The sequence below is a fragment of the Saccostrea cucullata genome, unplaced genomic scaffold (assembly GCF_032062105.1).
Source record: "Saccostrea cucullata isolate Sc308-1 unplaced genomic scaffold, CSIRO_AGI_Scuc_v1 ctg2613, whole genome shotgun sequence".
NCBI classification, from domain to species: domain Eukaryota; kingdom Metazoa; phylum Mollusca; class Bivalvia; order Ostreida; family Ostreidae; genus Saccostrea; species Saccostrea cuccullata.
The window spans coordinates 59065-82875 of NW_026921129.1; the positions used below are offsets into that span (position 1 = coordinate 59065).

Here is a 23811-nt window from a genome sequence, read left to right on the forward strand (position 1 = left end):
AGGGAGGGGGATAAAAAGGTGACAAATTAGAGAATTTTAGGATAGACAATTTCGGCGAGACCCCCCCCCCCCCCAAAAAAAAACTGTAGAGCTAAAGTATTTTATTATCAATCAAAAACATATAAGTATACATAGGGAGGAAAATCTCTCTCTCTCTCATTCAGTCTTTTGCATTAAAATATTTTGGAGAAAAGTCTACTTAGAGACCCTCTTATAATCCACACAAGATGTGCCTACGACTTTTTGGATTCGATATCATAGATAATTAGTGCTAATTGTAACGGGGACCGTTACAGATGTTCCCCAAACGCTCCCCAACTCCCTTTTATAGTCATATTCCCTGTAAGCGTAATTAAATAAGACAAACTCTATGCATTTGAGACTTTAACAACGTTTACCCAGAAGTGTACCATAATCATTCAAATTTTATCATTGCACACTTGCGCATGTGAATTCATGTGCATAATGACCATATCATATTGTCTACACAATCTATATATTTTAATATGCTAAATATTTAAGTATTTAATCCAAAAGTATTAAAAAACGCTCATTCAAGTGTAGTTTTGATTTTACCCATTTCACGTGCACGCACGTGCATACATGAGCATGGTGACATACCTTCTTGTAGAAGTCTATTACATCTATCTATGTTCTAAATCCCACCCCGTTTGGTTGAAAACCAAGGGAGTTATACCTGTTTAAAGTTTTAGCCAATCAGATTGCAGCGCACGTACAAGCACATGTATGCATGTGCATAGTGACCATAGCTTCTTGTAGAAGTCCATTATATATATCTATGTTCCAAATCTCATCCTGTTTGGTTGAAAACCAAGGGAGTTATAGCTATTTCAAGTTTCAGCCAATCAGATTGCAGCGCACGTGCATGCACGTGTTTTCATGATGATTGCTATACATCATGTTGTAGGATATCCTTATGCATGGCTACGTTCAAAATTTCAAAGGATTTCGTCAAAAAACAAGAAAGATAATATGGCTTTAGTTTCAGCCAATCAGAGCGAAGCGCACGTGCATGCGCGTGAGATCTTGCTATTTTGACCATGTCATTTTGTCTATGCCACAAATAATCCTTATATTATGAGTTTCAAAGCATTTCATCAAAAATGTGAAAAGTTATGCCTATATCAATTAAATCGGTCATTTCACGTGTTGCACGTGCGCGCTCTTGCAAGCACGTGCGGGCAAAATGACCTTTGTTCGGCAAATCTACATAACATGTCTACTGACCCTAAAAACATTTTACCTCAGTCAGATGTGTAGTTTACAAGATCACTCAAGTATAAAATTTTCCCAGGAAGAAAAATAATAATAACTAGATGAGATCTCGTTGCGAGCAACGAGTAGGTCTTCCGGCCGACTTTTCTCCAGTGATCAAAGCAATTAACTCACGTATGGATAAATCAGAACACAAACCATTTATTAGGTTTTCGTGTTCAACATTGAATTTTCCTTTTAAGGTCATACGCAACGTAGTTTGAACATTTTTGGACTCTTCCCTGGACTTGAAGAGTTCCACTAAATGAAGGACCTGTGTGCAATATTTTTAATCTCTATATATGGATTTGTACACTTTTTCTAAAACAATTTTCAATGAGAAAAAAAATCTGGAATTCATGTTTTATAATTTTTGTACATTTTTATTTGAATAATGCAAAAACCTGATATCTTTTCAAAACCCCTGGTAATGCATCCTGAATTTTTGTCTAAGAACATGTAATGGTATTATAAGTTTAAATTTAGAATATCTTGGAAAATTATCAGTAGGTAAGGTACGTTGCGCATGTCCTTAACATTAGGGATAAGTTTCAGAGAGATGAATGTTCAATAAAAAATATTTTAAAAAAGAAAACATTCATGAACAGTTCTTTGATGTATATTAGACTAAACAAGACATAAGAAAGGAATACATTGAATTTTTTTGTTTTATTCAGATATGATTTTGGTAACTTTAAAACAATACTGTAAAGGAAGGTTGTACATAAATTCTACATTTCTTAATATGAGACACTTTTAAATTTATGTGGATCATTTCTCTTTTTAATGGCTGGATTTGGATATTGTATCGTAAAATTATAAATTGCAAAAATGTTCTCTGAGTGCCTTTGTTGAAAATGCTACTATTAGTAAAGTATTACAAGAAACAACAACCAAGAAAACTTGCAGATAATTAAAAATGTGTTGAGTGTGGGGACTGATGTCTATGTTTTTTCTACTGCTGTATGATCAAACTGCATTTTTCACAAATTAAATAAAAGATTAAACTGTTTGCATTTATGAAGGATAAAATTAGCATTATTTCAAAATCTAGAGAATGACTTGCAACAAACATACATTGTAGTACACTTTACTAAGGTTGTGGATATTGCATTTTTCAAAAATTAAATAAAAGATTTAACTGTTTGCATTTATGAAGGATAAAATTAGCATTATTTCAAAATCTAGAGAATGACTTGCAACAAACATACATTGTAGTACACTTTACTAAGGTTGTGGATATATGTGGCATTAATAATTTATTGAAACATTTTCAGTGAAAATATCATTAAAAATATGATCAAAGATAGAAACTATGGTGCAGCCTAATGACATCAATATGTATAATTATAACATTTAAAATTAAATTGAAGCAGTAACCATCTAATCCTACTTTGGATTATCTACCGGTCGGGCAAGTCTGTGTCAACGAGTTCGAAGAGATCAAGAACAGCACGAGTCCTACTTTGGATTCTCTACTGGTTAAGACGAAGAACATTATTTGGCAAGATTAAGCGTTCTAACAGATTTGGACAAATCAACTGCAGCAGATTTATTCTTTAGTCCTACTTTGGATTTTCATCTGCCTGGTCGGGTAATGTCACCTTGTTGCTGTAAAAGAAAAATTTTATTCATTTTCATAATTTTTTTTATTTTACAAGAATAATTTCTTCTTTTATATATATATATATATATATATATATATATATATATATATATATATATATGTGTGTGTGTGTGTGTGTGTATGTACTAGTTCTAATTGGAAAAGAGAATCGAAATCCCCCCCCTATTTTTCTTGGGTCTCTGATCCTTATACATACTCTTCAATTTATTATAAAGAATTCATATATCAATTATTGATTTTCATATTTTTTTTTTTAAATGAATGATAATTAAAGACTCAAGGAAGACTAGAAAAATGATCAAGATTCATGGGCCACGATGCTTACTTGAGTAATATTTGTCTTACTTTGGATTCCCTACTTCCTGGTCGGGCAATGTCACCTTGGTGCTGTAACAGAATATAGAATGATTGATTTGACAGAGATTTATGGGCCACAATGTTCACTTCACTTGAGTAAGGAAAAAGTAGAAATTGGTTTATTATTAAGAAGTTTAAATCCAAAAGTAGTCCCATGAACAATCATGGCTTTGGTAATCTTTAGAACATGATTTTAATTTTTTTTTCCTATATATGATTATGTAAAACTCTATGGGCCATTGTGGCTTTGCCCTACCCCCCAGGGGTCATGATCTTTGCAAACTTGAAACTACACCAGCTGATGTTGCTACCCAATATGACCAATTATGGCTTTGGAATTCTTGAGAAAAAGATTTTTTTTTTGGTTTAAAAATCCTATATTTTTATGTTGGCAATCTTGGACCCGCCCAACCCCTGGGGGTCATGATTTGAACAAACTTGAATCTACACTACCTGAGGGTGCTACCATACAAATATGATTAATTATGGCTTTGTTATTCTTGAGAAGATGATTTTTTAAAAAAATTTCTTAAATATTTCTATGTAAAACTTTGGTCAGCCGTTGTGGCCCCACCCTACCCCCAGTGGTCATGATTTGAACAAACTTGAATCTACACTACCTGTGGATGCTTCCATATAAATATGATTAATTATGGGTTTGTTATTCTTGAGAAGAAGATTTTTAAAGAATTTTCCTATATATATTTTCTGTAAAACTTTGGTCTTCATTTGAACAAACTTGAATCCTCTTCACCTATGGATGCTCTGTGGAAAGTTTGGTTGAAATTGTCCCAACGGTTCTTGAGAAGAAGTCGAAAATGTGAAAAGTTTACAGATGGACAGACAGACAGACAACGGACAATATGTGATCAGAAAAGCTGACTTGAGCCTTCGGCTCAGGTGAGCTAAAAATGGGTGATCAGGAATGGATACTTGAGCTTTTAGTTCATGTGAACATAAAACATTACTAGATTTCTTATATATGTGCATTATTGTTCTTAATTGCAACTTACACTGATTTAAGTGTGGACCCTGCTCTTCTTCCTGTTATTTTAGTTCCATCAACAAAGGATCGAAGAGGAAAAATGATATCCATCACATCCGTCGGCACTCTAAATATTGTTTCTTCAATGTAGATCGTATTGGCCTCTCTAAGAAAAGACATTTTAATTTTTTTTTTTCAAGATGAGTAATGCAAGAAAAACAACATTAGAAAAGTGATCAGTTTCTTGTGTTGCTAATAAAGGGAATAAAACAAATCTGTATTGGAGCAAGAGGATTCCAAATTTTCATGTGTAATACTGTAAATCACTAAATTTTCCCAGCAATTTATATTCGTGAGATAGTCATAGAGTCTTGATTAGGGAAATGAAATTTTTATCGATTTTAAGTTATTAATCTATATAATCTTAAGGAGTACTATAATACAGAAGAATCAATATTTGCAAGCACATTGTCTCGTGTTATTAAGAGCAAGTATGTGCATCTTTTTAGATAATAAGAGGAAACTACAAATAATTGGAATGTTTTGTAAGCCTAAGGGGGCATAATTCTGTCAAAAATAGTGCAATCATACCAAAAAGAAAAGTTGGCATAGATATTAATCTCATGAATCTGTATATTAAATTTATTTTCAACATGGGAATCTCAGGGAATGAAATGAATGGGAACTGCAAATAATTAAAATATTTCCAAGTCCAAGGGGCATAACTCTGTCAAAAACGGCATGATTGTATCCAAAACAAAACTTTATCTAGATATTAATTTAATATGTCTGTGTACCATATTTCATTTTAGTATGTGGAATGCTTGTGAAGAAAATGATTGGAAACTTAGTGGAATGACAGACAGTGGGAAAGGAATATGCCCCAATTTCTGTGAAGGGGGACATAAAAAATATTTGGCTCCTTGTCTTGACAGACTGAATAAAATTTCCTAAGCTCCAACTTTTTTTTTTTAATTCCTGGACACATTGTTTTTCTAAATATTATTTATTTTCAGTAAATAAATAAGTTGAAATTTTCATTTATCTTATGAATCTCTTGATTGACTTTATTTATATGGTCCAAATAAATTAAATGTGTACTTCACAAAATGGCAAGTCAATATGTGCTTAAATAATATGTCAATTTTGAAGAAAAATGATATACATGTATTAAGAATGAGAACTTAGTGATTGATTGAGAATAAAAACCTTTACAATATTTCTCCCTCTTACTAAAGTCTATTTGTAAATTTGAAATGATTTCGATATTTAGAATTTGAATAACATGGTAAGTACCAACTAGGAGCGATAAATATGCATATATATATATATATATATATATATATATATATATATATATATATATATATATATATATATATATATATATATATATATATATATATATATATATATATATATATATATATATATATATATATATATATATATATACACACACACACACAAATGAAGTGCTTTGACAGACAATAAATTACAATTAAGAGAATAAGAGAAGAGAGATCTTTAATTCTTGTGCCTTATTCCCTGGAGATTTGATAACACACACACGCTTGATAAGAGATACGCCTTAACAACCTCCAACACCTAACTCATTAATTTATCTTTAACTGGATGCATGTCCAGTCATTATTCCCAAGAGACAAATGAATTTACATTATCTTCTATGTAATGTAAAACTTGATGATGTTTCTTTTTTTTTAGTTTTAATGAGTTGTTTTAAGCTGTACTAGTTCACATTTTTGTACAGATATTCTAGATTCTATCTCTCAAACCTTATAAATGAGCCCAAAATGAACAAGTCAATTTAAATAAAAAGTAAAACCTGTAAAATGCAGAAAAATAAACAAATAAAGTTGAAAATTCCAGGTGCACACCTTCATATGGTGAATAATAAGTGTGCAAATTTTCAGATAAATCCTTGCAATAGTTTGTGAGAAACGGTCTGCACAAGACCACAAAATAAAAATGAAAAAACACCTGTAAAATTCAAAATAATCATCCAATCAAGATGAAAATAGCAGGTGCACACCTTCATATGGTGAATAATATGTGTATAAATTTTCAGACAAATCCTTCCAATAGTTTTTGAGAAATCGTCCGGACAAAATCTCGTCTACAGAGAGACAGACAGACAGACAGACAGACAGACAGACAGACGGACAGACGGACATGGTGATTCCAATATACCCCCCCCTAAACTTCGTTTGCGGGGGTATAATTAATCTTGATATATCAATTTGAAATGCATTTTGAAAATAAAGAGCTGGTCATCCAGTAATGAAGTGCTTTGACAGACAATAAATTACAATTAAGAGAATAAGAGAAGAGAGATCTTTAATTCTTGTGCCTTATTCCCTGGAGATTAGATAACACACACACGCTTGATAAGAGATATGCCTTAACAACTTCCAACACCAAACTCATTAATTTATCTTTAACTGGATGCATGTCCAGTCATTATTCCCAAGAGACAAATGAAATTACATTATCTTCTGTGCAATGTAAAAACTGTTTTTAACACTTGATGATGTTTCTTTTTTTAAAGTTTTTATGAGTAGTTTTAAGCTGTAGTATTTTTGAACAGATATTCTAGATTCTATATCTCAAACCTTATACATGAGCCCAAAATGAACAAGTCAATTAAAATAAAAAATAAAACCTGTAAAATGCAAAAAAAATTAACAAAGAGAGTTGAAAATTTCAGGTGCACACCTTCATCTGGTGAATAATAAGTGTACAAATTTTCAGATTAATCCTTGCAATAGTTTCTGAGAAAAGGTCCTGACAAAACCACAAAATAAAAATGAAAAAAACACTTGTAAAATTCAAAATAATAGTCGAATCAAAATGAAAATATCAGGTGCACAACTTCATATGGTGAATAATATGTGTACAAATTTTCAGACAAATCCTTCCAATAGTTTCTGAGTAATGGTCCGGACAAAATCTCGTCTACAGACAGACAGACAGACAGACGGACATGGTGATTCCAATATACCCCCCCCCTAAACTTCGTTTGCGGGGGGTATAATAACAAACAGAAAGATAGTAATTACAATATGGGAGCCTTAACTAAGGGCTTATCCTTGCAGGTTCATAGCAAGAAACCGAATAGAAACATGTTCTTTAACTTTGTTGATTTTAAGTGATGTATTGTATATTATGCTAACCTGATATGTCGTCAAAGGAGTAGAGTTTAAAGAGAAAGTCTCTTTAAAAATGTCGACTGTTAGACATTTAAAGAGGACTGATTCCCCTTCCACTGGATGAAGGTTTGATTTGTTTCCCCAGAGCTTTATCTGAATTGTCTTGTCATCCTCTAGTTCGATTAGTCTCCTTTTACTCTTTTCAATTTCCAAGATAGAAGTCACCTATATGTAATCATTAAAAAAAAATTATCTTTGAATCATCCAGAAAATTAAGAATTAATTCTAAACTTTATTCATTAAATTATCAGGGGTGTGCAATTATCATTACCCGATGCTTTAGGTTACTAGTTTTAGAGGTCCGGCTATTTTAAATCTATACTGCGTTTGCCCATTGGGCTAGTAAATCCAAAAAGAAAGTAAACATGGTAAACGTAAATTTACCTTAACTGAATCGATGTACGAATTAACTTTTTGATCCAGGGATCTTGAAATGCATAATAAATTTGTAATTTATATAGCCTCCCCCCTCCCCCAACTCCTGACCCGAGAAACCTCAATGTGATTAAGAACCACGAACGATAGTATTGTTCTCACGCCTACCTCTAAGTCAATTCTCAAAAGTTAACCTATTCAAATGGTTTTCAAAATTTTTATAGATATTTATATGAATTTTAATAAAAAGTTAATTTTTGGGGATAGTCATACCAAATAGAGATAACTCTATAATTTTGCTAAAACTTGAGTTTTTCACTATAGAAATCAATAGAAAATGGAAAATATTTTTAAAACATCTTGAAAACATTGGAAGAGGCCCTTTTTTCATTGTAATTTAAGGTATGTAGGTAGTCTGTTTAATATATTTCAGGAAAAGAGAAAAAAGTTTTTCAAAGAAATTTCATGTTCACAATACATGTATAACCCATAGAACCCTTCCAAACACTAGAACTCATGACACCGTGAGCCATGTAGGCTTTATAATATCCAAAGGGAGCTGAGAGTCTCTGATATGTTTTTTAGATCGTAAATCAAGTGGTTTTATACACGTTTTCCTTTTATGATACAAATCTTCATCCTGCGTTTGATTGATTGATTGATTGTATGTTATTTAACGTCCCTCTCGAGAATTTCCACTCATATGGAGACGCCACCACTTGCCGGTGGAGAGCTACAAATTAATTTTGTCCTATGCTCGGCACTCAGGGCCTTTGACGAGTGATGGATCTTTTTCGTGCCAGCATCTACTGCGACACGGGGCCTCGGTTTATACGGTCTCATCCGAAGGACTGGTCTCCACGTCCCACAGTGGGATTCGAACCCGCGACATAAGGATTGACTCCTTACTTCACGACTCTAGAGCAGACGCTCTAACCACTGTGCCACGCGGGCGACATATTTTGCGTAAGAAAAACACAGTTATACGCAGGATTATCGACATTTGCTTTCAATTTCAGAATATATTGTAGAATAAGTTTAATTCTACGTAAGTCAAGGAGTGGTTAATTTGCCTCGACATATAAACTGTCGTTAGGAGAAGTTCGAAAAGCTCCCAAGCAGAGTCTAAGACCTTGGTGGTCATCAATCTAGTATGCTAACACGCTTAAATCGACGCATTCTAGGATGTTTTCATTTTTTTCTTTCGGTAGGTGAAGATTTTCGATTTGTATAGACACATTTTGGCATATATACAATACAGATGCAATTGGAATCATGGTTACTGAGCGATTTATTATCTTAAAGTCCAAGATCGAGTTTTCCTTTTAAGCAAAATATTTCCGTTGATGACTGTTGAACCAGCAACAAACGATCCACCTCACTTGTCTGTTTTGGCTTTCCGTAGAGTTTTTAATTGCAGAACTGTAGCTCTCCGAAAAAAACATTTTGACAGACCGGAGAGTACAGTGACACCTATTGTAAAAACTGTGTATTTATTGCGTACAAAGAGTTGCGCTTAGTTCTGGTTAATCCTTCAATCTTCTTACCTCAATCGCGAAAAAGATAGATTTCAAGAAATTCCTTACTCCTCTATGAAGTACTCAGGTAGTTGACATCAGCACGAAGTGCTTTTGACCGAATTATTTTGCAAACCAAAATAGCAGTATAAATAGTCGAAATTTTCGATGATCTCAATTTCATGGCCAGGAGGTCCATTAACAAAAATTATAGGGAAGACTATGTTGTGGAAACAGTGAAAGAATATGTTAGGAACACACGGTTAGTAATATTTTGAGATGACAGTTTAAAAACATGGTGAAATAAATCGAGAAACAGCGCACTTTTCTGTGCGCAATAAATATAGTTTTTTTCAATGGGTGGCACTGCAGCTCCCCGGTTTGTCAATATCTATTTTTTTGGAGAGCAACAGTTCTGCAGCTACGTAGAGTTTTACTATTTGATGTGGCGTGTAAAAGGTAAAAGTCATTGTCATCATCCTCTGTGCACAATACAGCAAACACCGCTCCTTCAGTAATAATGTCAGAATTCTGATGTGTAGACTCGCTATTCAATTTTATTTTAAGGAAGGGTATTTTAAAATAGTTATCAAACAATAAATTTATACATATGTCATCTAATATTAGGAATGAAGGTTGAATTTAATATTGAATGTTTCATAGACAATATAATCCCCCGGGTGGCGTAGAGGTGTCCTCTTTCTAGATACATGTGAAACAATATCATTCAAAATTATATCCCTAAAGGGGGGGGGGGACGGAAAATGTTTTTTAACTGTTTTTTTAAATTCGATTCTCTAAACAACAAGAAAGCTAATCGTGTCATCTTTACTTTCAATGTATAATTATGTTCCCCAAACGAAGTTGGGGAACATATTGTTTTTACTCTGTTTCTTCTTCTTCTTATTAAGGTCTTCGGACTTCCTTCGGAAGACCTTATTGTTTTCCGTCGGTTTCCTATAATTATTATTAGTATTATTCTTTTTTTCATTTCTATGGCGATATCTCAGCTGTGACTGTACGGATTTCAAAGATTTTTACAGGAAAGATGCACCAGGTTAAGGGTTTGCTTTTGTGTGCAGCCAAGTGAAACTCACTGAAAATAAAAACCTAAATATCTTTAAAAATAAGCCTTGCAAACACTTGAAAACTGGCCCATTTTATCTTCATAATGAAAACTATCTTTGGGTATATGCAGCTATATTGACACATGCAGTAGTTTGCAGCTATGAAGTGCACAATACACCTGCAGGACTGCGCAGCCACAGGTTTTAGTAGTGCATTAAAAAATCCAAAAAAATATGAAATAGATAAATAAGCAAAGTGGCTACAACTATTTGTTAAGAACCATTGTTTTAAATGTAAACTCACTGCAACAGGTACAATTCTTTAAATGCATACCATCAGGTCAACAAGAAAATGTTAGCCATTAAAGTAGTGCCAACCACATGGCAATGTGTTAAAAATAGAATTAAAGAGACTCACTGTTGTTCTATAAATAGCACTTTATATGAAAGCCCAAATTTATTAAAAGGATTACATTACAATGGTGTGTACAAAAGAGGGAAATTAATGTTAGAATATTATTTTTCTCCTTAACAAATATGCTAATAAGAGATTAAAAATCTGTTGTGTAATGAAAGTGTGCAATTTGAATGACACTTGGCCCACAATATTTACTTGAGTCCTGGTGTTCTTCACATTTCTAAGACATTCTTATCCCCCTTAATTCTCGTGAAAAACAAATATGAGCCAATATTTTGGCCCCACCAAGGGGTCATAAGGCCACATCTAATCCAAAATTGATTCCGCGACATGAGGATATTTCATTATCAATATGGCTAACAAGGCTAATTCTAAAGAAAAATGTCCCCCCCCCCCCCCATGTATGTATACATACATTGACCAGTTATATAAAATCTGATCCCAGAAGAAGAAAAAAAAATGAAAATACAAATAGGGAATATTTTAATATTGTTAATACATTGTATTAGGTCTGGTTCATGATTTAGACCAACTTGAATGTTCACCATTTGAGAATGCTCACACTGAATTATGAGTAAAACATTACCCTGTGGCTCGTTAAAAGACAATTTCTTTACTACATATTCCCATTTGATACCCTATTTTAGAGTTTAATTTTCATGGATGACAGATAAACAGAGTTAACAGACACAAGAGACCCTTTGATCAGAAAAGCTCCATAGATTCTTTTGTTAAGATGACCTAAGATATAAAAATGTCTTTGATTATTGTAAAAAAAAAAATCACAAAGAAGAACAAAACAAAAGGATGATCAATGAACTTTTATTTTAATTCTTCATCACTTCCAGAATATTATATTTCTTTTAACTTGTTATCCAGCATATATAAGTTTGACTAATTTTATCTAAAAGTCTCTTTAAGGAATGAAGCTAATTTCAACTTATGTTATCCGATATAACATAACTTGGGGCAGTTTACGCTTTATAAACCGCGAAGCGGTTTATAAAAAAGCGTAAACTGACCCAAGTTTTGTTATATCGGATAATATAAGTTGAAAGTAGTTTCATTCCTTATAATTTAATTCCAGTGTAGACATTGAGACAATATTTCCTCCGGAAAAAGACTTCAAATTGAGCATTATTTTAAAAGTAACGTCAAGCGGAGTAATATATTTTTGACATAACTCATTGTGACGTAGGCAAGTTATGTTATCCAAAATATTATATGTTCCTCTGAATGATTCAGCCAATCAAATTGCTTGAATCAAGTGAAATTAAATTATTTAAAGATAAAGGTATAATTCTATAAATAAACTTCAATCTTAACAATATAACTGCAGTATGAGAATATCTGAGACTTGTGTTTTAAGAATTGGTTTCAAAAGACTGATTTAAAAACATTTTGTGCATTTAATGCACTGAACAAGAATACATATAAACTAGGTATTAAATTTAATTATAATATCCTTAACCAAGATCCCAAAATGTTCTTCATTGCAAACTTGTAAAAGTTCATATATTCGTTTTTGTTTATGGTCATCATATGATCTTTTTCAATAATGTTCATAAAATTCAACACGTGTACACATACCACCATGAAATCAGAAATTACTAAATCAAGTCACATTGTAATAAACTAGATCCGAGTCTTCATATGTTGCTGATATTTTCGCCAACACTGTTTTCCAAAAGATTAACTGTTGAGACAAACCAACATGGACAAAACCTCTGTCATTAGAAGCATTTCCTCTCTAACTTTGAAATCTGTAAAATAATATAAAATAACACTAAAAAAATCAATACAGATCACTATCAAAGAAGAAAATTGAATGATCAATCTTTACAACATGACTAAGAAAAAAGCGTACTCAAAGGTAACTTAAGATCAGTTAAGACTTTTTTATTTATTAATCCTTTCTTCAGGTTTTCAATCTACCATTTCAACTAAAGAATAGAATTATATGCAAATTTCATTATTAAAAAAAATAATGCTAGTTATATCTATATATTTGTTCAATTTTGCTGCTTTTTTTCATTTGAGGAAAAATTTATATATCTTTAATTTAAAATACTTTTCCCAATGACATCTTCATACACTAGATGCAATAATCTGCAAATCAGAATGAGTATGGTCCAAAATGACTTGTATATAAATAGTACAATCTTGTGTGAATATCATATATAAAGAATTACAAATACAAACAAGTATATACTGACAAAACGTCAGAGATACTCAAGCTGTAGAAAGTCAGCTAGGAAGTGTCATTAATTAATATCCTAAAATGGTATATAATGCGGGCTATTGAGTTCAATCTTCTGTTGAATAAAATACATGTACATGAAACAAAATTCATATAGTGAATTTAATTAAAATAAATATAATTAATAGTATTACTTTTAAAGATGAATTTACGTTACACACTCTCAGGAATATTTTATAAAGGATAGTTGCCGTTTCTTAATTTAATGAAATATTTGTTTATGTAGACATTTAACATACTTCAAACTATATACATTTTGTTGGATTCTTTGCTTAATAACGTACATCACAACCATAGGCGTCGTAACCGGGGGGGGGGCTTTTTTGCAAAGATAGACATCATAGGCATTGAAAATTGGGGTCTACGTGTTTTTGTTGGTTTAGCCCCCCACCCACTTCCCCCACTTTCCCCCACTTTCAGTTTTCTTCTATGACAACATTTAATTTACATCAATCCAAATAGCTTGTTACAAGCCTGTAGAAAATTTTTTTCAAGTGGGGAGGGGGGGGGGGGCTGCAGGCTGCAACTAATCCACGTGACTACGGATTCATCCAGCTGTGCGGCATGTCCAATACATATTCCGTACGAAGCCAAAAGAAGTTAAATAGGTTCCATTACGAAACTAACGATAATACTATTTTTTACAAAAACAAACGTAATTTGTCATTAATTTGTTTTGTGCTATTATCTTATTGTCATTCAAAGTACACATCATTTGCAGGCAAGCGAGTTACAATATCAGTGGGGGGAGGGGGGCACAGCCATCAATTTTCTGGCCATGCATTGTAGAATTTGTTTAAGATGGGGTAACCTGCGTCACCTTTCTGAGTTACCAGTGGACTCGTCCAAGGATGCTTTGTCGGCGACCGAAACGTCGGCAACTGAAAGTTACCTGAGATTCCTACGCAAAAGAAAGCGCGAAATCTCTGTATAGATACTGTTGGAAAAAGAGCACCAAAGACCCAGATTTTGACATCATTTCCTGGTTGAACAAGATGAAGCAGAGTAATAAATGGGTAGGCTTTACCTGATTGGCTGAATTGAGGTATGTAAATATTTTCATTTTAAAGTAAAAATATTAATGTTTGAAATAAATGATGGAATATGGGAATATTACAAAAATTCTAGAAATACCAGGGGAGATTGTAGGAGTGGGGATTGATATTTTTGGCAGGGTGTCATTTACTGCCGATCTCTGTAAGTTCTAAATAACTGCAAATTTGACCTATAAACGCCGCGGAACGGTATATTTTTTTTCGTGTTTTTAATAAGTGCTTAGAACGAACTTTCAAATAATACCAGTGATTTGTTTGAACGGGAATTAGTAAATTACTTGGAGGGCAAAAGGTTTGTATAGAGTTCTATGGGAAATTAATTGGTACTCTTTTCCCTATAGCGGCTGCGGGGCTTCACTCATTGTTCATTCGCAATAGTAAAGAATCCGACATTAAACACTTAATATCTATGAATATACAGAGGTTTTCAAGATAAGCTTCATTTTTGTTTCTAGAAATATTTTTATCTACCAAAATAATATATTTTTGTGTTTTAAAACTGAGTAAATCGATGACCTAGCATCGTTTTTTAGATAACTCAAGCCCCTCTAGGGCTTGAGTAAAAAAGAAATTATTTTTTTTTTTCCAAATTTTGATTTACAAATAACACAACTGATTTACCATATTTGTTTACTACGCAGAGCCTTTTTACGTAGCCGTCATTGGACATTTAACTTTGAGTGACTGAGGCTCAATGAAGGATGATCCGATCTTACACAACTTAGTCAACTATTAATCGCTCATTAATGAAACCAAATTTACTCTACTCATAATATTTGACACTCTGTTTTTAATTTCACATTATTTTGAAACAATGGCGAACATTTTTGGTATTTTGAAACAAAGTAACATTTATTAATTCCCCGCTACCTAATCGTGGTCTGCAAGAAACACGTGGAAATTTTCGGATCCTCCGTATAATGTTTAACCTATTTAGAATTGATGTGCACCAGATCACAGGCTTATCATACTCAAAATGCATTACTGACACTAGGAGTTATGTAAGATAACGCTCATAACTCACAATAAACACAAAAATCGACTTACCAAATCCTACTTTCACTTTAGCCGAATATCGCATGACAGACATCAGAAATAAACTACACACAGCGAATATAGTTCTTAATTTTCGTGCAATATTGTTTAAAATTATTTGACATCGCACTGCACTTGTAAGATTAATATAGTTATTTCACAAAAAGTATTTTATAGCCTTACCTTCAAAAGAAATAACAGGAGTTTATTTCAATCGGAACTGCTAAAACTGGGCGCGTATTAATTTATCAGGTCCATTGTAAAATCCAAGAAGGAGCATTCCATGATACGATGTAAACATCTATGTAACTTTTATAAAAACACAATATTAAATATACCGATCGATACTTTCAACACATGGACATGTTTTAAGAGATATTTCTGTATAATTTCTTTGTGTAAATCGGGCACTAGAGACAACAGACTACAGAAATATTCAATAGTTTTCAATACCGGAATCATAGGAATGGCAGCCCACCGATTTCGCCTGGCGGACATGCCTAAGAGGTGAAAAACATACAATTATAGAAAAAAGACGCATATAATCCCTAGGAACAAAACAAATAGTTGTACCCATGACGTTCAACTATCTGTACATGTACAACAAATGTCATGTTATTGTTTTGTTAGACCTGCAGCTGTGCAGTCCTGCAAGTGTATTGTGCACATTGCTGCTGCAAAGCATTGCAAGTGACAACCAAATTGAATACATTTCAAGACAGCTTTGCAATAGAAGGTGCCATGGGTCATGTATTATGAAAAAGCAAGAAGTATTTATTAAGATATTGATATTTTTATTTTATACGAGTTTCACTTGGCTGAACACAAAAGCAAACCCTTAATATCTCCAGACGTGTTTTTCATTTTTTCAAAATTTTCTTCCGTTCGCGATTTTTGGGGAAATTTGTATTTTTAAAATGGATTTTTGTACACTACTTTTCTCGAAAACGGCTAAAGATATGACATTGAAACTCGTGGACATGAAAGAGCATCACATGTAGATGTGCCGAACGTCCTTCATTTTTTGTCGTTCCTACTTCCGGTCACAAACGGAAGTGAATTCAAAAAGTCTAATTTTTCAACTTTTTTGTTTTTCAATATTTTTCTTTCGGATATACAGGGTTTATAAAGCGTCTTCAAAGATGTCTATATATGTTTTCATTTTTTTTCATGCGTCCGTTTATTGCAAAGATATAACCGAACCAAACTTTGTCTTACTGTCGGGGGTTCGAATCCCGCTCGGGGCGTTCCCCAAATTCTTTCTTTGTTTTTGTCTTTTTTCAGTAACAAATTACTTTTCACTCTTTTATAACATGTGTGGAAGATTTTGCCGATTTTTAAGAGCTATATTTGGAGATATTTTGTGAAATAATTGGAACAATCACGATCTGTGTTGAGAAACTACTGTAACTCAACGTAAACGAAAAAATACATTATGAAATCTATTTCATGGGATGACGCAGCATAGAATGCAAAAGAGAAGTCGGTCGAAAGACCTGCTTGTTGCACCAGCAACAAGAACGCATCTAGTTAAGGTCTTCCGTCTCCAACGGAAGACCTTCTACTGATTCTGTTGTTTCTTTTCCACTATTATTATTAAGGTCTTCCGTTTCAGACGGAAGACCTTATAGTGATTCTACTGTTTTTTCTTTTTATTATTATTATTATTTTTTTCCCTTTTTGTTTTGACGATTTCTCAGAGATGACTGGATGGATTCAGATGAAATTTTCAGGGATAATAGAGAATTAAAATATCTCTCAAATGCAGTTTTCAGTTTTTCAAAATTCACTTCCGGTCGTCAGTTATGTCCGATTTCCGCTTTTTTCAAAAAAGTTTTGTCCGAGTCATATCTCAGAAACGGTAAGAGATTAAGACACCAAACTTATATGAGTAATAGATCTTGATAAGTAGGCAAAACCAATTGGGATAACATCATCCGCCGTCACTTCCGGTCGTCACAGGAAGTGATCAAAGAAATCAAAAATTTCAACTTTTCTTCTTTGAAATTTTTTTGCATCACATTATAGCATCTTGTTTGTAGTTTCGAAATATATCAGTCCCACCGGAAACAAAAACGACAACTTCCGGTTATAAGAGAAAAACTGCATATTTTCTGTATTTTTCTCTCCCATAAATATTTTTCATACGTAATGTATTTGAAATGATTTTTGGATATGTTATTCAGAATGCTGATGTCTAGAGTAACGTCAAATATCTTTGTAAAATTTACTTCCGGTCGCGTGATTTCCGGTCCTCAAATGAGAAGTTATCATAGCTCGATCTCGTAAACGGTAAAAGATTAAGACACCAAACTTATCTAGAGTGATAGATCTTGATGAGTAAGCAAAATCAGTTGTGATAATATTGTCTGCCGTCACTTCCGGTCGTCACTGGAAGTGATCCAAAAAATCGAAATTTTCAACTTTTTTTCATGAAACTGTTTTAGCATCACATTAAAGCATCCTATTTGTAGTTTTGAAATAATTCAGTACCACCGGAAACAAAAAAGACAACTTCCGGTTATAAGAGGGAAACTACATAATTTCAGTATTTTTCTTTCCAATAAATATCATTTATTTATAAAGTATTTGTAATGATTTTTGGATATGTTATTCAGACTGCAACTATCTACATTAACGTAGAGGATTTTTGCAAAACTCACTTCCGGTCACGTGATTTCCTGTCCTGAAAATGAGAAGTTATCATAGCTAGATCTCGTAAACAGTGAAAGATTAAGACACCAAACTTAATAAAGTGGTTAATCGTGATGAATAGGCAAAAACAATTAGGATAAGATCGTCACAGGAAGTGATCAAAGAAATAATAAATTTTAACTTTTCTTTATGGAATACTTCTTGGCATCACACTATTGCATCGTAATTGTTGTTCCGATATATGTCCGTTCCAAAAGAAACAAAAACAGCAACTTCCGGTTATGAGAGAAAAACTTTATAAATCGAGTATCACACTATCCCATAAATATATTTTATAGAATGAGTATTTGAAATGATTTTAGACACGTTATTAAGATTGCAAATGTCTCGAGTAACTACAAATATCTTTTTAAAAATTGAATTCGGTCACGTGATTTCCGGTCCTCAAACTGAGTAGTAAGCATAGCCAGATCTTTGCAATGGTAACAGATCAAGACAATAAACTTATAGAAATAATAAACCTTGAAGAGTGGGCAACAGATATAGGGATAAATGCCTCCGACGTCACTTCCGGTCGTCACAAGAAGTGATTTTAAAGAATCAAAAATTTCAACTTTTTTCCATTTTTTTTTTTGCATTACATTATTGCATCTAATCAGTAGTTTTGAAATATGACAACCCCACCAAAAAGAAAACAAAAAACAACTTCCGATTATAAGAAATAAAACTACGTCAAGATCAAAAGGTCAAGGTCATTGGAAAAGTATTAAAATTGCTTATATATGTCTTTCCCCCAAATGACCTTGACCTGAGATATTTGACCTTGACCCTTACTCAAGAGTTGAAAAATCTTTATTATATTTAGCTTGATTCAGCTTCAAGTATTACACTCAATTTTATAAGGTTTTTTATGACCTTGACCTTTGACTTCGATAAATGACCTTGACCTTTTAACCCCATTCACCTAAAGGTCACAATCAAGCTTGAGTTCGTGGACATATTTACATTTCTCACTTTAACAAATACTAATATACCCCCTCCCCCTTTTTTCTCTTGAAAGAAATCGATACCAACATAGAAAAATTTTGTATAATTCAAACGACACGACATATCGACATGAAATTTAAGGATTGCAGTAGAAGACATATCAAAGAAAGTGTCCTGAGGGTGGAACGGTGAGTCTCTGAAGTATGTAATGAAATTCTAATGTGTATCGGAAAAAACTACATTTTTTTCTGTCTGAAATCTAGGTGCTAATGAGCATAAAAATTAATTAAAACTTGCATTGGCTATTTCTTCAGTTTTTGTCAACAGCATTCGATTCTCCTGCTTTAATGCAAAATTTTAATACCAAGTATTCTTGATTTCTTTTATATGTAGAATTTATTTCAATTTTATTTACAATTAATATTCATTGAAGGAATCTGGGAAAAAACAATTTTTCCTATCAAATGAATTTCTACGCAATTCAGATAGGTTAGATAGATTGCAGTTATCTCGCTTTGTACGTTGCAGTGTTGAGAAAATGCCCGTGACTCACAAATTATGACAACAAATTACATGTAATCTGCCTAGTAGAGTGCACATGTACCAAAAATGCACCCAGGACAACCCAGAATTTGGTTTGTTTTTCCAAGCAGGGTAAAACTCCCAGTATTCTGTAACTCAATCTATGCCCTAAAGAAAATTCACCAATTGATATGGGGTCATTCACCTTCTTCTAAGGCTTACGGCTTTTCAGCTTAATTTCTTCTGCAACTGACCACGTGTATTAGTTTCGCATTTACAGCTCTGTATATGCTAAGTGTCATAGTAATACCTACATGTTGCACATCATTTTTTTTCAGCAAGCACTCTGATTCACTGCAAATGTGTCTCATAATTATTCTAATCATTTTTCTACATCAAATATCACATCAAACAGGGAATATCTCAGATTTTAAAGAAATTTGACCGGGACTTTACCACGAAACTATTTCTTTCAATACGAAACTATTTCCTTCAACCTTAAAATAATAAGCTTACAAAATACCTTTAATGTTGTGGAACTAGATGGCTCAGTGGTTAGCGTGTCCGACTTTCATACTAATGGTTCTGGGATCGAGCTCAGATTTAGGAATTTTTTTTTTTTTTTTTTTTTTAATTTTGTCTATTTTTTATTTGTTTTTTTTTTAAATAGAAAAATCTCCTTCTTACAGATAAATAGAGAAGAACGGAAGACCTTATTTGTTGCTGTAGCAACAAGAGTTTCTAGTTATTATTCTTTTTTTTCTTACCGATTTTGTGCAGACGATTTCTCGAGAACGCCTCGACAGTTTTCAGCACTTTCAGCTTTCACTTTCAGCAATGATTGGAAACTGTTTGAACTTTATGCGTTTTTTTTTATTTTGCCGTCGTCACTTCCGGTCGCGAGATACGGCCAATTTTCTATTTTTGAAGTGTCATTTTGTCCGAGAGTGTTACCAAAAACCGTTGAAGATTGAGTCCTGAATCTTTCAGGGATGATAGATTATGATTCGTAGATTTGAGAAGAGTATAATATTTTTGTTGCCGTCACGTCCGTTGTCCACCGGAAGTATTTTAAAAATATGCAAAATTTTATTTTTTTCTTTTTTAAATGTTTCTTATTAAGTCAAATAGAGTGTCTCGAGTAAAATTATGTCCACCGGAAGTCATTCCTTCCAAACCGGAAGTTGTCCAAAAAATGAACATTTTTCGTCAAAATTATCAGGGATGATTCCTTCACACTCAGAGAGGAGTTATAGGTCATTTTAAGTACTTCCGGTCATACCGGAAGTGAATATTAAGACCGGAAGTTGTTTGAAATTGATCAATTTCACTCTTTAATGTGTTCTTAAAAACAGTAAAGATTGAGTCTTGAAAGTTTCAGGGATGATAGATTGTGACTCGTAGAGTTGAGATACATATAAAGTTTTTGTTGCCGTTACGTCCATTTTCCAATGGAAGTAGTTTAAAAATATGCAAAATATTGTTTTCTTCTTCTGAAAATGTTTCTTATCGAGGCAAGTAGAGTATTTCGAGTCATAATATTTCCACCGGAAGTCATTTCTTCCAAACCGGAAGATGTCCAAAAAATGATCATTTTTCGTCGAAATTATCAGGAATGATTCCTTTACACTCAGAGAGGAGTAATAGGTTATTTGAGTACATCTATACATACCGGAAGTAAACAACAAAGACCGGAAGTTGTTTGAAATTGACAGATTTCACTCTTTAATATACTGCTATCGTTTTTTGAAGAATTTACCTCAACATTTGGTAATATTATGGAATCTAAAGGATTTGTTACTGTTCATCATCAGTAATGCAGCAATGTTCCGAAAAATAAATTCTCCTTTGTTTCCCATAGCAATGCAAAGGTTTCCTGAAAATGACTTAAACACGCATTTCCATAAATGTAGCTGGAAAATCTCAAAATAAAGGTGATGAAGAGTCGTTGATGCAAAAACTACATTCACTATATTACGCCTCAACAGGCTCTTGCATATCATATCATTAATGACAGTCCGTGGAGAGGAAGTTCGAGTGTTTCTACACTGTGCTAGATTAGAGAAAATCATCTTTAAAAACATGCACTTAAAAATGGGAAAGAATATTACCTTCGCTCAGATCTTTATATATTGATGAACCTGCATCGTAGAAATTAAGTTGCAAATGTTGTATAGGGCAGTCTTGCACGCTTTAATTGAATGTCTGGAAGGGGGGGGGGGGTAACAGTCATATGGTACTTTGTGAAGATAAAAGATAATCATTTAATATTTTTATAAAATCTGATGTTTTGGAAAGTGAGTTTAGTCATACTGTATTAATTTTTGAAAATCATTCGATAAAAAATTAAAATATGTGTAGATTTCTGCTTGTTCCATTTCTATTGCGTTTCAGTATACGTTGGAAACAAGAAGGGAGCTTTGAACAACTATTGAACAAGGAGTACTCAAATGTATGAGAACTTTCATTTGAAATCAAAAGGGTAGGGGTTGATCATTAATATTAGGGACCAAGAAGGACACAAAGTCGTTTTCTCAGTATCTATAAATCTTTATATAAACTGTAAGAATCCTTTAATTTGACACGCTTTAATACAAGTACTCTTCTCTGTTGTCTTAATTAACACCCTGCAACAACTATCGGAGATCTATGGAAATATAATCTAAATGCATTCTTCATGATAAAACGTTTCATTTCTCGTATCTTTGTTAGCTCAAGTAAGTTTCTCTGATTACCCGTTATCCCATCACAAACTACGGCCAAAATGTACAATCCTCTCTCATACTGGCCGTGGTTGAATGAGAAGAGAATATTTCGTAATTCATTAAAAATATTGACCAATGCGAGTAAAGCATAGTCGGATAATGAACTTTGATGTGACCTTACAATACCCAGTCGCAGTGCACGAATATTTCTTGTATACTGCTGATGTAAATTGGTGATTTCAATTGCGATAGAAACATAACTTGTCATTGACTGAACATGACATCACAATTAATGGAGAGACGTGAATAAATAAGATTACGACACTTTTTGTGGTCAAGCAGCCACGCCTGACTGGTAGGAGAGAGCTTTATGTGGAATCCGGACCGTGGCTTGAGACGGTTTATTCCCCGAATGGCTACTCGAATAAAACAACAAGTAATTATCACACTCAATTAAGGGGCCCTCTAAGGGGTACAGGTAGACTTAATTGTATTAATAATCTACCAAAATTGAAACAAAACAAAATAAAATGGAAATTTATTTCATTTTTTTTTAAATTTGAGCACTATATAAATATTTTGTATACATATTTTTTAAATAAATAATTTTACAAGCACAAAACATATTAAAAACTATAAATTATCTAGAAGTTCTATTGATTAGCAGCACTGATTTTCACATTATATACAAGATAACACTGTTACACTTTCATATAACACTTATTTACAATTTATTAAGTCCATCTCCATATATTTCTACGCAACTATAGGGTGAAGAAGTTCATAAACTTCATCTGGATTTTATGATTATTTAATAGAATGTTTTGATAATTAAAAATGATAGATAAATAAAATAAATTAAACAAAACTTTATAGAAACACTATATTTCAGAAAATAGAAAAACCCTCTGAATTAAAATATAATTGAATGAATATATCTGATTTATAAAAATATTGCTTATCCAGGTAAACACAGGTAAGTCTACCTGTACATGTACCCCTTAGAGGGTCCCTTAATTGAGTGTGATAATTACTTGTTGTTTAATTCGAGTAGCCATTCGGGGAACACACCCTTGAGACGATGCCGTTATCCGTCTGTCAGTCCATCTGGAAACCACTGCATGGAGCAATTTTAACCAATATTGGTACAAAGCATGGTTGGGTAAAGGAGAGTTTATATTATTAAAATGAAGAGACTAGCCTTACAAGGGGAGATAATCGAGAAAAGACAGAAATAGGATGGGGTCATTTAAAATCTTTCTCATAAGGACCACTGGGTCAGAAAAGCTAAAACTTGCGTTGTAGCATCTTTGGGTAGTTTAGATTCTAAATCATACAAATCATTACCTCGTCGGTAGAGCGGGTTACAATATGGTATTCAATTTTTACATTGAAATATAGGTAAAATCTTTTTCTCAAGAGTCACTTGTCCAGAAAAGCTTAAAATTATGTTGAAGCATCTTGAGGTAATGTAAACTAAGTATTTTGAATTCTCCAAATCATGGTTGGGCTGGGCCACAAGAGGAGAAATCTGAGGTGAAGAATATCAGGACAAAAGTTACTCCGGTACATAATAAATGAATGTTCTGATATTTTTTATCATATATATGGTAGCATTTTGAAGATGCTATCAAAAAAGAAATGTTCCATTAAAGGAATTTGCAAAATTTTTATAATTGTCCAATTAATTTTACGTTGAATTTTACATTAAAGTCTATGGACAGCGCATGTTTCTATAAGA

At 32.9% G+C, this 23811-nt stretch overlaps 1 protein-coding gene and 1 long non-coding RNA gene across 2 annotated transcripts; both read right to left on the reverse strand.

Annotated features, from left to right (window-relative positions):
* Nucleotides 1–2840: 2840 nt before the first annotated feature.
* LOC134259231 (uncharacterized) lies at nucleotides 2841–8382 on the reverse strand. Its single transcript, XM_062741832.1, has 5 exons — nucleotides 8356–8382; nucleotides 7377–7639; nucleotides 4273–4410; nucleotides 3248–3289; nucleotides 2841–2886 (listed from the first exon to the last, which is right to left on the reverse strand). The coding sequence occupies exons 1-5, from the start codon at nucleotides 8380–8382 to the stop codon at nucleotides 2841–2843; spliced, it is 516 nt and encodes a 171-aa protein (XP_062597816.1).
* Nucleotides 8383–10430: 2048 nt separating this feature from the next.
* Nucleotides 10431–16007, reverse strand: LOC134259228 (uncharacterized). The gene is made up of 3 exons (XR_009990305.1): nucleotides 15385–16007; nucleotides 12528–12614; nucleotides 10431–11592 (listed from the first exon to the last, which is right to left on the reverse strand). It is a non-coding gene; the product is annotated as an uncharacterized LOC134259228 (long non-coding RNA).
* Nucleotides 16008–23811: the final 7804 nt, after the last annotated feature.